At 36.2% G+C, this 16,472-nt stretch overlaps 1 protein-coding gene across 3 annotated transcripts in view; it reads left to right on the top strand.

Moving 5' to 3' along the window:
* LOC131031518 (putative BPI/LBP family protein At1g04970) overlaps nt 1-7,332 on the top strand; it is a 133,451-nt gene extending 126,119 nt beyond the window's left edge. For 2 of the 3 annotated variants that reach the window (XM_057962640.2, XM_057962639.2), the window contains exons 4-6: nt 4,033-4,281; nt 5,919-6,044; nt 6,618-7,332. In XM_057962640.2, coding sequence (XP_057818623.1) covers nt 4,033-4,281; nt 5,919-6,044; nt 6,618-6,785 — 543 coding nt within the window. In that variant the 3' untranslated portion in view covers nt 6,786-7,332. The remainder of the gene's footprint in view (nt 1-4,032; nt 4,282-5,918; nt 6,045-6,617) is intronic. The other variant, XM_057962641.2, reaches the window with a different exon arrangement.
* The last annotated feature ends 9,140 nt before the right edge of the window (nt 7,333-16,472 follow it).

Here is a 16,472-nt window from a genome sequence, read left to right as displayed (position 1 = left end):
GGTCCTACTAGCTGGCTTGTGGTGGCCGACACTGCATAATGACGCCAGAGAATGGGTGACAAGTTGTGATACATGTCAGCGTGCTGGGCGACCATTAAAAAGAGATTTCATGCCACTTAACCCGGCGCATGCTCAAGAATTGTTCGAAAGATGGGGGTTAGACTACGTTGGTCCATTAAAACCGAGTCGCGCCCGACGATGTAGATACATTGTCGTGGCGACAGAATATTTGACCAAATGGGTCGAAGCCAGGGCGTTGGCAGACAACTCCGCCGTCAGCACGGCGAAATTCATTTATGAACAGATTATCACCCGGTACGGAATACCGATTCAACTGACAAGTGATAGAGGAGGGCACTTTGTAAATCATATTGTTCGACTACTGACAACCGAGTTCAAAATTTTTCATTCTCTATCGAGTCCGTACTATCCCAGGGCAAACGGTCAGGCCGAGGCAACCAACAAAATCATCGTGTCGGTAATTTATAAGTCCTGTGGGGTGGAAAAGGAAGACTGGGAAGAGCGTCTGCCTTCGGTACTTTGGGCGTACCGCACAACTTACAAAGTAACCACCGGGCAGACACCTTTCCAATTGATGTATGGCCAGGAGGCTGTGGTACCGATCGAATTCATGGTGCCAAGTCTCAGAATCGCCATTGACAACAAACTGGGTAAACAGGAAGAATACAGAAATTGAACAGCAATGTACAATGCAAATATAAAAGAAGTACCAGAATAAGCTTTCCATTAATGTCAAAGGATGTTCATATTATATCCGTCGTTCACAATACATCTCTCAACACCCGAAGGTGATACAATATATGACTGCCGAAGGGGTGCGACCCAACCGTCGCGACTCCAACTACCTACCCGTCGGCTAACTAACTTTTGATAATTAACATTACTAACTATACACTTTTTCCCGATAACAAAGGTGTCCAAGAAGAGCTAATAAACACATTCCATACTGCCGTAACAAATTTCGAAAGAGGACATCACTATAAAGTAGAGAATAAATGTATCCGAACTTGACAAAAACAATTGTCATAATGTAACGTATTTAAAAATTAATTGCTCAAATAATTGATGTATTCAAAGGAGACGAAGGCTCCTTAAATAGAGATTAGAAGACAGTGTTCTAAAAGGAACAAACCATTTAATTGAAGCTAAAAAGCTAAAAAGGAAAAATGCTAAAAAGCTAACTATGCCTTCTAATAAAAGAAGCAATAGTTAAGCTAAACAAATTAAATGAATTAAACAAACTGAATGACCATTAATAGAACAACTAAACATAGTTGACTAAATATATTTAATATTCTAATACGTATGATGCTGTTGACAGGAAATTGCCACCACTTCACACACTCTGCAAAAACAAACAGTTGATTTAAACTCCTTTTCTAACGCACACAACAGATGTTAAAAACATAAACTTCGATTGCTACCACGTGGGCATAGGAAAGATAACTTCCTGGATGCTGTGAACATAGTCATGAATAAAACGGCTGAAAAGCTAACGCTTGCTTAGACTGACATTCATTTTCTCCCTTTTTCAACCAAAGTACACCTTCTACGTCAAAACCTCTCAATCGAATTCACAGAAAAGGGAATGGAAATGATTCGATACAAAACCAATCTTCAAAACAACTACGTTCACACTCCAAGCATAGCCATATATCAAAGTGAAATAGAATTCTCAAAACAAGACAAGTAATCACTCTGCCATAAGGATATCATAACAGCAATATTGAACAGCTTTGAACACAACAATCCAACCCAAACGAACTGAACAAAACAGAAGATAACATCTGACATCTGATTATCTGAACAGCCGCTCTCCACCAATCTGAAACAAGGAACAATACAACTCAACAGGACTGAGTACACACCTAGACGTCAACCTTGGACATCAATGACAACATAATCAACATATTCTTAATCTAATATTAAAAAATGTTAATTATAAAATCAATCAGCGATTGTCATTGGTTTATTCCTTCAAAAAGTGACCATATGATAAATCCCTTATGTAAACCATAACTATCTGCTCAATGGTCAACATTATAAGGCATTTTGTGATAGTCTATTCTTGTGGACATGCTGAACACTCAAATCAATGAATTGCCAATTAGAAGTGACCATGGAAACATTCAAAGTTCATTAAATACTAATGTAGGTTGTTGAAAGAATAATTGTCTTTGAATTATGTTAGAATCTATGGGACAAAGAAAACCAAAACTACAGAAGCAGACTGGTCAATTTGTTTACCTTAGTTTATGTGTTTCAAATAGCAAACGTGTTAGCCATGGTCAAAGTTGCAGGAGAATTAATCAAGAATTTGACTCTACCAATGTATTGCGTAACTTGCTTCCAAATGTGTAAAAAGCCTTCAAAATTGAAAACAAACAATCCAAAACGTGTCCTGACAAATAATATAAGACTTCTTAAACCTTGATCCCTAAAAATTTGCAAAATGATAAAAAATTGTGAAAAATCAATCAAAGTTGCATTAAACATGATTAGCATGATATAAATGCATTTTAATCATATGATTTGACAACAAAAATGTGTCAAAACATGTTGATTGTGATGCTTTCATAAAATTGCAATTTATTAAGGCAAAAATTGTGTGTCCACTGGCATTTCGAGATTAATTACGATTTTTTGCCATTTTCTGCTTGTTTGGCATACAATCAAAATGTTCTTAAGTTAAAACCACAAGGAAAAATACTAATGTGAAGGTTACATATACTAAGGGACAACTGCAAAAGGCAGCAAGAAGGAAGTCAAAAAGTGGGAAATAAGTTAGAAGATGAGGTGCAAGAGGTAAATAATGAGTGGAAACAAGACAATGGGAAAACAGGGGAATGTGTAAAGGCTAGGAGGGAAAGAATGATATGGACGCTAGCCAACAAAAAGTGAAAAGAAGAAATGAAGAAAAAATTGAAATCATAAAAGGGATACTTCTAATGTGTTTAAGGGATTTATTGATCAGATGTCACATGAGGCTTAGACTACACTTCTCATTTCTACTGAGATTGGAATAATTTTCCTTGTATCGCCACCCCTGTTTCTTCCATTGTCTTGCTTTTGATGTCCCTTTCCCTCTAGCACTTTGTCTTCTTACTTATTTCTCTTCTTTTCACTTTCTTACTTCTGCCTTTTAGCTGTCATGTCTTAGTTCAAACAAGATGTATTAGTAACTCTCAAAGTACGGTGAGTCACAAGCACCTTAGGTTCTTTTCTTTTTCCTTTTCTTTCTTTTAACCAGTGTGTCATATCCTTAGGTTGATAACCAATCTTTGATGTTGTTTGTTCTCTTGCAAGGCTATCAGTTTATTCTTTTCTTATTTGCTAACCACTTGGCGAAAAAGAATGACATGACCCATAAATGATGACCAGTCCCATTTCATGTTTTGTAGACTATGTAATGGTAGTTGATGCCCCTGGCCATCCCTAGTTTTCCCCCAAAATGTGAAACGGTTAAGAAAGTAAGGAAACCTTCAAAACATTGCAAGAGCCGCAGTTGGAAAATCTTGAGTTATCTTACACATTTTGTGAGCTTGGACCATACTTTCAAGACTCAGGTTCGATGTAGACTTGGCAAGCTGATTTTTTACTTTTTTTTAATCAACATTTTAGTATCAGATTTACAATTTTATATTTCGACTAGGCTGGAGTTGCTTTAATCAGAACTCTGTTTTGACGTTTATGTGTATTCAGTCCACATGACAATCCCATTGACTATGTAAGTCACTTGAGACAATTTTTTTTTTTCTGTTATACATCTGTTTATGTCTATTTAATAATTTAATTGATATCTTGTGGTTTGGCATTTGAAGAAATGGACAAGTCTTCTAAATAGTTGATATCATGCTGATGATGTCTATATTGTAAGTTGAAGTATTTAGAAAAATAGATGCCAGTAGTCACCTAACCTTAGGCTGTTGGTTGATGCATTCATTACAAGTTGAAATCTGTGTTTTTTTCTTTTCTTTCTGACACGAATCTTATGGCTGTTTTGATTGGCAGGAAGGTTTACTGAACTGGTTAGTGGATAAGTTGCCTGAACAGTCACTTTTGAATACAGCTAGCTGGAGGTTTATTATTCCCAAGCTTTATAAAATGTATCCCAATGATGACATGAAACTAAATATTTCAGTATCTTCACCACCAATAATAACCATTACTTCAGAAGGGGTAGAAGCTGTTGTTATTGCAGATATGATAATAGATGTTATGGATGGTGATGATACCATTCCTGTAGCGTGCGTATCAATGGTAAGTGACATGTTGAAAAGGCTTAACAGTTTACACCTATTCAGATTACAAATTTCTTTGAAACAAATGGGGAAACAACTGATGCTTTTGATCTTGCAAGGCATCAAAAAACTCTGAACTTGAACAAGTCTGCTTCTAATTAATCCATAACAATATCTTTGTTTATGCGATTTGGTAAAAAACTCATTAGCAATGCTAGCAAGTTCAATTGCTTGATACTTCTAGTGTTAGCTTAGAATAAAAACATAGTTACAGCTAATAGCATGAACTCTTGGGTCAAGAGCCTTGAATGTTGACACTGTATTTAATATACTGTATTAGTCTTCGTGTGTTACTGTGTTTAAATTTGAAAAATCAATGTCAAGATATTGATTGCCAAAATAAATTAAATAATTAAAATATCAAACAGTTAGTCTTTCTAGTTTTCCTCTTATTGAACTTCACACACACACACACACACACACATATATATAGGCATCTCCAAGTACCTGTCTCCTACCATTTTCAAAAAATGATGTATCAGTACTGGTAGTCATCTCTTGTATGAGTACCAGTACCAATTTCTTGGCAACTATACATTTCAATTACTTAGGATTTAATTAGGGAAAATTTGAAAGAACAAATAAAAAAGCCTTTTTTTTTCAATCCAATATGGCCCAAAATGCTTTTTATTTTTCACTTTTCAACATTGGAGCAGGCATTTGTGGTGGCAGCCCCAGGATGACTGAGGGGTAGCGTCTAGCAGGGTTGAAGTGCCACATTAATTTCTTTGAGACCACACCATTCTTCATGGTGCATGGCATTTTTCACAAGTTTATCACTTTTAAGTTTTAACCAAGCTCCACGAGTCCTCCAAACTCTTCAAAAAATGTGAGTGCCGAAGCAGTAGAGAAAAAAATAAGGCCCTAATTATGTTTGCTAGTTTTTGTATCAATGGATGGTATTTTTAGCTTCATTTCTCTTTTTCTCTTCTTGCTTATTCTGGTTGTCTTGACTTGTTTTAGTTTTAAGTGTTTTATTTTTTATTTTTCTTTTTTTCTAGTTTTCCACCTAATTGTCATGGCTGAGTTATCCAGAAAAGATTCACAGGGTTCAGTGAGTCTGACCAGACAGGCCAAGGATCAGGGTCTTGAGTTCCTGCACTTCCATTTGCTCTGCCTGCCTCAAAACTTGCCAAGTCTGGATAAGTCTTGCAGAGTCTTGTAACTATGAACTCGTAGTCTCATAGAAAGAATTAACGTGGTTAGATCTACAGTCTTTAAAAATAGGTCCTAGACTTTAGAATCCAATTTGAACAATTTGATTCATTACTGCAAAGTTCAAGAAAGATTCATTACAGGTAACTGCTAGAATTGAATGCTGTTCAGGTGTATTTAATCCCTGTATCAAACGTTAACACTAGACCCTGCCAATATAGGTTAGCATTTCTCATCCATCTGAAATAGGTTAGAGTTGACAATTTCCTGTACTTAACACTAGATATGCTGGAATCTGTATTGACACAATGGTTTTAACAAAAGTGACAAGCTGTGTTTGCATGATTTTCTGGGATTGTTTTATTATTTTGTACTTGTTGAAATTGGAAGTGTCTATGATCACCACTAATAGAAACATGCTGTGATTGATCCTTGTAACAGACAATTTCTGCTAATGGATTAATGGATGTTTCTGGGAACAATATTATTGGTGCGGCAAATTTACAAAACCTCTCCCTTAAGCTAAAGTGGAGCAATGTTGGTGATTTTCACATGCGATTCATCCAGGTAAATTACAGTTTGTAGATTCTCTACCCTCTAACCTCAATTGACCATCACAAGCTTTGCCAATGCATTTTTCATGCAAAAATCATGTACATTTGGAAATTTTACTGCCCTGTTCATTACTATTAGAAAGAATATACAAACTACTCTTGTCTAAGAATAGAAGAGCATCATCCTTTGCATGTTCTTCCATCGATAGTTTTCTGTTATGTTAAAAGAAGGTTTTTTTCCACCACATCAAGCATCTCGAGTGTCAAATTTTTTGGACCTGTCAGTGATTATTTTGTAAATGAATTTTTTTGTGTAATTGATAGCTTGTTTCTGTTCCATCATTGTTGCAATGCTATTACCTTCAGTATAGCTATAGAGCATTGGGGAATACATTACGTGGCCTTATGGTTCACCTATCCATGTTCTTTGTTGACATTTTGAAAATCATGATATATTCCTAACAATTGTTTGCATCTGGTAGAGATATTATATTAACTTCACTGCATAGAGTTTATGAACATTTCATGATCATGAGCAATTTATGACATCTCACTTCTAACATTCTATCTGTTCAACCTTCTGCAGGCTGTAGTGCAAACTCTTGTGAAGGATGTCCTTTTACCCTTGATAAATGTACAACTGAAAAAAGGATTCCCTTTACCCATCATTCGAAACTTTAGAGTTCAAAATGCTGATGTCATATATGATGAATCTCAATTAGTTGTATGTACAGATGTACAGTATGCTATTTAAAGATTCGTCTTACTGTAAATGATATAGTAGAAGTCTCTTTGCACAATCTGGTTTTAACTAGCATGTGGATTTGTTATTCATTGCTATTATTTATTAAAGCTACAGCTTCTGTAACAGTGTGTTTAGTCAACTTTGTCAGAGATTCATCCACAAAGTTATCCTTTTACATTTACTTGTGAATAAAAAAGATGTGAAGTATGCAGGAAGCACGTATGATATTCATGGATTTACATGCTTAGGGGGTAGCCCTTCTTTTGACTGATTTTCTTTGTACTCTTATCAATTAAAATACCAAGTATTGAATTACCATATACTGCTGGTTCTTGGAGAGGGTGCCTGTATTTCAAGCTTACTAGATTCAATACAGTGCCAATTTTGGTGCATGCATTCCCTGATACTGAATGGGAGTAATCGACTGCTCATGAAAGGTTTGAAAAGCTTTGTAGCACCAAATGATAAATTTGGTGGTTACAAGTGAATAGAGAAAGTAAATACAAATTGAAAAGGAAATAAAATTTGCTAAAATGTTACAAATTTTTTGCTTCAAGATTGTCTAATGGTTGAGGGATGCATATTTAAGTGTGTGGCAGCTCTTCTGCGTATGGCAAACTATTTGCACATTCATGGGTGTCACTAATAAATTAATAATGCATTCTAAGCAAGACATTAATATCATGAAATATAAGAACATGTTATTTCATATGATACAAGAGAGTGTGGATAGTGTATTATACTATTAACAAGCAGAGACTTAATTAGTAAGCTCAGACTCATATATTAACAAGTGTGTGTGCTGGTAAATGTTTATTCCTGTGTTCCTATACCTTCCGAGTGATTTGTTTTGGGGAATATGTGGTCTACTCAAACTTATTTTTCAGATGATTAGACACCTCTGTTCTGTTCATTCTTCAGTTGTCTGGCCCATTCACCCTCTTTGAGCTGCAGTATGTCATAGAGGAGTTGAGATGTGTTTGAAATCTTATCATGTTCTTGTGATTGGATATGCGCTTATGGCCAGCAATTATACCAGAATTATTATGACTTTGGGCATAATCTCTCATACCGATGACACCCTCTTTGTATTTCTTCTTGGGCTGTCTGGCCTCACTTGGCCAGATTGGGCCATTCTGGTTCCCCTTAGGGCTGTAGTGTATCATAGAGAAATCAATATAAGTTTGAAACTATATGATGATGTCGTGATTAGATATGTGCTTATGGTCCTCAATCAACAGACAGAAGAATTAAGAATTTGGAATAAGCTTTGATACCTACTAACACCCTATTTGTGTTTCTTCCTGGGCTGTCTTGGCCGTCTCAGTATGTTTGGGCCATTGTGGTTCTTTGCACTGTTGTGTATCATAGAAAAGTTAGATAGGTTTTGAAACTACATACCCATTATTGGATACATGCTTATGGTGATCAAACAACAACCAGAATTATTAAGGATTTGGACTGTACTTAATGATGAAATTTTCAATTACAAATATGAAGTGGAGCTTACTTCTGATTTTTTCCTTAAAATCCAAGATCTAACTTTGGTTTGATAATAACAAACTGTTGTAACGTTTCCACACATTGCCCCATTGCAAATGGGGACCCCCACTTTTTGCTTTTTAGGGTAGTCATTTTGTTAGTTTGCTTGCCTTGGCAATAGTTTCTTTAGTTGTTAACCTTTGCAAATAGGTCTTAGGGTTTATGAGATTTACAAAGTCAAGGTTGCAAAAGTTTGATTCTTCCTCATGGAAATTTAGTTTCTACTATTCCTTTGGATTTGAGTGAAAATGATGAAATTATTGCAAGATTGATGTAAACTTTGTGATGAATAGGTGAAAAGTCCCCATCCTCATTGATTTCCCACTCCTAGAGAGAGAGTTGAAACAAAGGATTACAAAAGTCCCTAAGAAAATCGATTTTCCACTTGAGGGATTGAATGAGCGAAGTAATTTGAACAATTTGGAAAGGAAGAAAATTAAGGATCAAAAGTGTCCTCAAGGAAATCGAACTTCCACTATGAGCAAAAATTCATAGGGACTAATTTGTCCCTATAGAGAATCGATTCTCCGTCATGGTATGAACAAGATCTAAATGGAATTTTCATAAGGACAAAAAGTCCCTATGAGGGTTGATTTTCCATTTAGAGCATGAAGATTAACTTTCCTAAAGGGGATCGCAACAAAAGTAAGGACAAAAATAAGGACAAAAGTAGGGACCAATTTGTCCCTATAGAGGTCGAATTTCCACTTGAGAGAGTACTTTGCAAGCATCAATCTAAAATTAGGGAGTAAATAGTCCCTATACCTATTGAATTTCCACTTGAAGGTAAAGTTGCTAAGGTAAGATGAATTTCATAAGGACTAAATTTGTCTTTACTTAGGTCGAATTTCCACTTGGAAATAAATGTGCAAAGGTAATGTGAAATTCCTAGGGACTAATTTGTCCCTATGAAGATCAAATTCTCCTCAAAGACAAATTTGCAAAGATAACAAGCAGCTTCATAAGGACAAAAATAGGGACAAAATGAGGATCAATTAGTCCCTATACATATCGAGTTTCCACCAAAGATAAGAACTTGCAAAATTAAGGAATTTTATAGGGACTACTTTGTCCCTATGAGAATCAATTTTCCACAAGGACTATTTTGTTCCTAAGGAAATCGGTTTTCCACCTTTGTCTCAAAGAAGAAGATCAAATGCAAAGACATATATAGGTATTGATTTGTCCCTATCCCGAGCAATTAGAATTTGAAATGAAACATATCCCCATGCATTGCAACATTTCATTAAGGGATAATATTTAATGAAATCCAAGGACAAAATAGGGACAAATTTGTCCCTAAGAGGATCGATTTTCCCTCCTTGAAATTCAAACAAACTAAATACAAAGGCAAAATCGCACCATTTGGAGGGGTGTGTATGAGCTAAAGGCAAAGTCGGGTAGAGGAGAGAGTGAAGGGGTGTGACTCATTGAATCAAGGCATATAAGGTGAAGGAAGAAAGTGCTTCCTTCCAAATCAAATTCAAACCTGCCTAAGCAAATTCGCTATTAGGATTCCCATAGGATTCCCACAGATACCGAGAGGGGGGGGGTGAATCAGTATCTGACCGATATATAGAATTTCTTATCTTAAAACATGCAGAACATATTATAACAGTGTATCGGTATGCAAGAAATAATGAAATAAACAGAATTAAAAACATCCACATGAAAAGCACACCATGACACAAGGATTTAACGAGGAAACCCGGTGTGGGAAAAACCTTGGTGGGATTTGTGACCCACAATATCCACTTACTGGCCAATAAGAGAATATTATTTACAAGAGGGGCTTGCACATGCAGGAAGGCCAATTGCCTAGAGCTCACTATTCAATGAGAAGTCTCACTTACTTACAATGTGGATTATACAAATCCAATATCTTGTACTGCTTTACAATAGCATCTATAATGCCTGATCCAGTACCGGTTGTTGCTCTGCTTCTTACATAAACCCTTTAACCTATATTTCGCATAATAGGTCCGCCTTAATATTTCGCTTACATCACTTTCTTTTCTTCCTCACAAAATGTCTACAATGATCTCTTTTATATATAAGAGTCATTTTACAACATGCCAAGTTGGCTTACAAAGTTTTTACAATAATAAACAAAATATAATATAACAAAATCCTGTCGGCCTCTGTGTCGGTATACTTCCTTTCTTTGTGCTAGTGTAGAGTGTGATTCTGCTGATGCCAGTGCACTAACTTGCCGGTGTAATGCCTTGCCGGTGCCATAAGATTGTAAGGTTCCCATCAATGACAAAACCTTCAATCACCTACAATGTCTCATTGGAGTGTGCATATGCCAACAATCTCCCCCTTTTGCATTGATGGCAACACTCATGAGAAATTTCAAAAGGTGTATCCAAAAATGTGAAGTCCAAAAAAATGTTACCAAAAACGTGTGCTCCCCCTAAACATATGATTCCTGTGATATTTGAATTTTTTCATCCCACTACTCCCCCTTTGGCATCAATGACAAAGGTTGTCAAGATGTCAGTAGAGTTTGTAGTTTCAACCTTGTAACTGGGTAGTTACAATTTGAAATAGATCCCCCAAAATCAAGTTTATACTCTCCATAAACTTTTTATTGTCTCTTATTGTTGTCTCTGTTCTTTTAATTACCGGTGAGATGCTGCAAATGCTCTACTGGTGTTTTCTGTCCCTGTATCAATGCCTCAGATATTTCCTTCCGTAATGATGCTAGATAGTCCAATCTTGGACTCAATTTTAATCTTAGATGCTTTCCTTATTCACTATTCTCTCCTTTTCTCTTTCCAATTTAAGTAATTCTTCCTCAAAATTTGTTCTTCTGTTCAAAAACTGATAATGTATCAGGTGAGTTAACAAAATTATCTGCAAGTTTATTGATTTCATCCTATACCTTGCTCATCTTCTTATCTATATCTACAGTCAAAAAGTTTGTCTTACAGGTGTCTTTATACAGAGTTTTGTACTCTTTCAATAAATTACACAGTTTCGGTAGAAGTGTGTCAAAATCTTTGGTACACTTCTTTATCTGCTCATCAAAGAATTTTTGCTTTTCAATTTCCAATTTGTCCTTCAATGTCTCTTCCTTTATTTTCTCAATGTTCTCTGTGATATATTTACACAAGGTATCAAGTTGTTCTAAAGAATCTTTATTGTCTATATTACAGTTAGGAGCAATTACCTTCAAAATTGGTATTGTGTCATCTATTGCCTTATAAGCTTGTGAGCTGCAATCTGTTATCTTTTTAATTGAATCTAAGAGTACCTTAGTCACATTAGTTGATTTGTAGCCTGATGATGAACCTACATTTTGAGTACCGCCAATGGAAGTAACCAAGCTTGTATTGACCTCTGGTAGGTCTGTTTGTGTTTGTATTTCCTTAAGCAATGGTTTTTCTACTTCTCCAGTTGCTGGTGGCACTGTTTCCTTATGAACCTATTCCAGAGCCTTTTGATCTATTTGTTTCTCTGTTTGTTGCATTGTCTCAGTCTGAGTCTGAGTCTCTACCTGTTGCTCTTTGTCATCTGCCGGTTTCTCTTGTGTGTTATCAATTTGCTCAGCTACTGGAGGTTTACTAGCCATGTCAGTCTTATCAGCTATATCTTTATCTACTACAATGTTGATCTTTTGAGTATCAACATCCACTGTATATAAGACTTCAGGATTAGGATTGACATCCTTTACATCCATACTTTCAACTATCGGTTGATCTTTTGTAGCTGTTGTTGTTATTACCGGTGGAGTAATCAAAGGAGGTGGGGGTAAGTTGTCTTTAACCTTGATACTGGGTGGTCCACCAACTTTACCTTTACCCTTGTCTATTTTTTTCTGATATACCTTTATACGTTTGTGACTCATGTATTCTTCTTGTTTTTCTTTTTCCACTAGGAAAATGTCCCATGCATTTTCTGTCTCCTCAGTCACCTCATTAACTCTTCCAACCATTAAAGCAATGTGTCGGTGTGCAGTAGAAAATACTGACCGGTTGGCTTCAGCAATTAAGTCATCAATTTCTTTGGGTGAATTCACTGGGTATACAATAAGTAGCTTTTCTATCTTTATTTTCTTGTCAAGTTCTACTATTGCTTGTCTTTTTGCTTCCAGTCTCTTAAATAGTTCATCTGGTACTTCATCTACTACTTCCATCAAAAATTTCTTATACATATCCATATGCAATATAACACTGTTTTCTACTTGTTCTTTTTCATCAGCTGTCAGAGTGTCATATAGTTTCTCTATATTCTTCAATTTCCCTTCCTCTGTAATTTCATTCAACAATATGTCAAGAGGGGCCAAGTCCTTATTTGTCCTCTTCTTCTTCTTGGGTGTCAGTTTCTTCTTCTTTGGTGTAGCCTTTCTTACCGGAGATCTCACTGCTTGTTGTTTTTGTCTTGTCCTCCTAGGTGAGGGTGTGGTTGCCGGTGAGGGATCTATTTTCCTTACAACTCTCTTGAAAGTTGCAGACATGTCATTCTCTGAAGATGTGCCTACCGGTGATAGGTGAGTTTCAGGTTGTGGAGCTGCTAACTCATCCTCTGTTATACCGGTTTGTTCCATTATTTTATCCTTGATTTCCTTTGCTTGCCTAGAACCTTTTCTTACAACTGCCTCAACCTTTTTCACTCTTTTCTTAGATTGTATTTGGCTTTCAATAGTTTTTGCACTACCAAATACTTCTTCCTTAGGTTCTTTAGGGGCTTCCAGAAGTGCTTTAGCATAAGTTTCAATTATATGATCATCTGTTTCGTAGCCCATCTCTATTGCCCAAACTATCATAGGGATGACTGCTTCCATCCATATCTCATCCTTCTTGATTACAAAGCATATTTCATCCTTATATTTGTCAACAATCTTTTGTGATAATCTGATTCTTTTCTTCATTTTGGTTTTAAGTGCTTGAAAGAAATCATGGATATTGTTTTCCTTATTTTCTCCCATGTTATTGAATAGTTCTGTTAGCTATTTACCTACCGGTATATCATATCCAAGTTCTTTGTAGCCTATATCGGGAATCTGTTTGGTTATATGTAGCATTAGACATACTAGCATATTTCCAAATTTAAAAGTTCCTTTCTTGTCCTTCTTAATCTTGCCTAAGTTGTCAATTAATTCGTCCTTCAACCATTCACATATATCAATCTTCGCATTATCCGTGACCATATCATAAGCACTCTTAATGCACAAACTTGAAACTGAATTGAGTCTATTTGCATGAGTAGCTTTATATCCTAATATCATGCTGACAAATCTCACATTAATATCTGTTACATCATTTACTCTTAAGGACCTTCTGTCGGATGTGGCACCAGTTAGGTTTATAACTAGGTCATTGGAGACCTTTTTAGTCTTGTCTAGCCTTTTACCGGTGGTCGGTAACCCTGTGACAGCTTTCACAGCTTCCTTGGTGATTTTGTGAATTGTATCTAACCAAAAAAATTCACCATGTACCCTGCTTAAGACTATCCTAATCACATCCTTGGGGAATTCAGGAATGCTAAGGATCTCTGTAAATCCTAGGGTTTAAACGATCTTATGTTCATCTTTTACATTTCCAGATTCATCACATATGACAGTTTTAAACATGGTTTTAATCTCTTCATCTCCTAGTTCCTCAATGTTGCAGTGAATGTAAATTCTGGGGTCTTCAGCATAAACAACTCCCTTAGGAATTTGAGAAAAAGCACCTAAGGTATCATCTTTCTTTACTACTTCGGGAACTAATTGAAATACGGGCCTAGGTCTTTTTATAACTTCGACAACAGTAGGGTTTGCTATATATTCAAGTGCAGAGGTGGATGCCATGATAAAATACCTTTTATTGCCTTTAGGATGGATGATTGCTTGAAGTGTTCTTGCCTCTTGCTCGAAATCTTTGCGCTCTTCGTAGGTTTGAAATCTCGGTGAAATGAAATGGAGCCAAAACCTCAAATTTATAGTGTCTTTTTGCCATCTACCACATTAAATGCATGCCAGTTAAGTATTCACTTAACATTGTCTGTCGGTAATAAAGTAATTTCGAACTTCTCATCTCTAACCGAGGGAATAATAACACATGTCATTAGATTGCCAAACCCTCAAGGAAACTTTCTTCAATTAGATGAAGAACTTCCTGCCGGTGGAGCACTGCTCTGTCCTGCCGATGAAGCATCACTCTGTCCTACCGGTGAAGCATTGATTGGTTCTACCCGTGGAGGAGTATTCCCAATATTTAGATCAACTTTTCTAATCCATTGTTTTGAGAATTCTTGTTTAACCTCTTCAACTTTTTCTTTTCCTTTCAAGCTAGAACTTTTGTTGTCTACCGGTGATCCTTTACTTCTATAAAATTTTGCAATATGTCCAATCTTGTTACATGCATAACAAGTTACATTATTCTTCTGAATAGCTTTCCCATAACCTATGCCGGTTTGTGTTCTGCATTGATTAGATAAATGACCAAATCTTCCACAAACATAACATCTCACATTCATTCTGCAATTTTCAAAGTTGTGACCAACTTTGTTGCATTTAGAACATTGACTGGTGGGGGTGTTGATATTCTGATAATTTCTAGATCTACATTCATTTGCTCTATGACCATACTTATTATAGTTAAAACACTTTCCATTGAATTTATAAGCATTAGGTTGTCTTACTAGTTTGTTGTGATCCTGAGTATTTGCAGTACCGGAACTTTCACCAACTTCAAAGCCAATTCCAGAAGTGTCACCCTTAGGTTTTTGATTATTCAACAAAGTGCCAAGTTCCTCTGAGCTTTTCTTGAGTTTTTCTTTATGTTGATTTGTAGTTTCTAGTTCTCTTTCTAAGACTTCTTTCTGTCTCATCAGTTCATTGGAGTCATTCTGAGTGTGCATCAGATCTGTCTTTAATAAATCATTTTCATAGCTAAGTCTTGTGTTCTCATTTGCTACATCACTTAGTCTTCTGGTCAATTCTTCTTCATTCTTCTTCCTATCCTCAATTTCTTTACAAAATCTCATAGTCATATCCTGCATCTCATTCTTTGTTGTCATGTTCTCCAGTTTCAACTTGCTTATCTGATCATTAAGTGATTCCTTTTCATCATTTTCAGTTTGCATCTTTTCACAAATTTCTCTTCTCTTATTTCTTGCAACAGTAAGATTCTCTTGAAGTGCCTGAATGATATCCTGAGTTGCCTTTAAATCATCTTCTAGTTTGATATTTTTCAATTTTTCTGTATCATAGTCTGAGAGAGCTCCTTCAAGTTGTTTCATCAGATTTTCCATCTTTACCGGTGTCAAGATCTTCCTCAAGCTGTTAGGCTTTTGAAAATAGAGGACCAGACTCTGATACCAATTGTTAGGATTCCCACAGATACTGAGAGGGGGGGGGGGGAGTGAATCAGTATCTGACCGGTATATAGAATTTCTTATCGTAAAACATGCAGAACATATTATAACAGTGTACCGGTATGCAAGAAATAATGAAATAAACAGAATTAAAAACATCCACATGAAAAGCACACCATGACATAAGGATTTAATGAGGAAACCCGGTGTGGAAAAAACCTCGGTGGGATTTGTGACCCACAATATCCACTTACTGGCCAATAAGAGAATATTACTTACAAGAGGGGCCTGCACATGTAGGAAGGCCAACTGCCTAAAGCTCACTACTCAATGGGAAGTCTCACTGACTTACAATGTGGATTATACAAATCCAATATCTTGTATTGCTTTTCAATAGCATCTATAATGCCTAATCCAGTACCGGTTACTACTTTGTTTCTTACATAAACCCTCTAACCCATATTTCACATAATAGGTCTGCCTTAATATTTCGCTTACATCACTTTCTTTTCTTCCTCACAAAATGTCTACAATGATCTCTTTTATATATAAGAGTCATTATACAACATGCCAAGTCGGCTTACAAATTTTTTACAATAATAAACAAAATATAATATAACAAAATCCTGTCGGCCTTTGTGCTGGTATACTTCCTTTCTTTGTGCCGGTGCCGGTGTCCTGAGTGTCGGTGTAGAGTGTGATCTGCTGATGCCGGTGCACTAACTTGCCAGCATAATGCCTTGTCGGTGCCATAAGATTGTAAGGTTGCCATCAATGACAAAACCTTCATTCACCTACAATGTCTCATTGGAGTGTGCATATGCCAACATTCGTATTAGGAAGAACATT

This window comes from Cryptomeria japonica, chromosome 10, assembly GCF_030272615.1.
Source record: "Cryptomeria japonica chromosome 10, Sugi_1.0, whole genome shotgun sequence".
Lineage (NCBI taxonomy): Eukaryota > Viridiplantae > Streptophyta > Pinopsida > Cupressales > Cupressaceae > Cryptomeria > Cryptomeria japonica.
The sequence above is the reverse complement of the archived record's forward strand: the minus strand, read 5'-3'. Positions and strand labels throughout refer to the sequence as shown.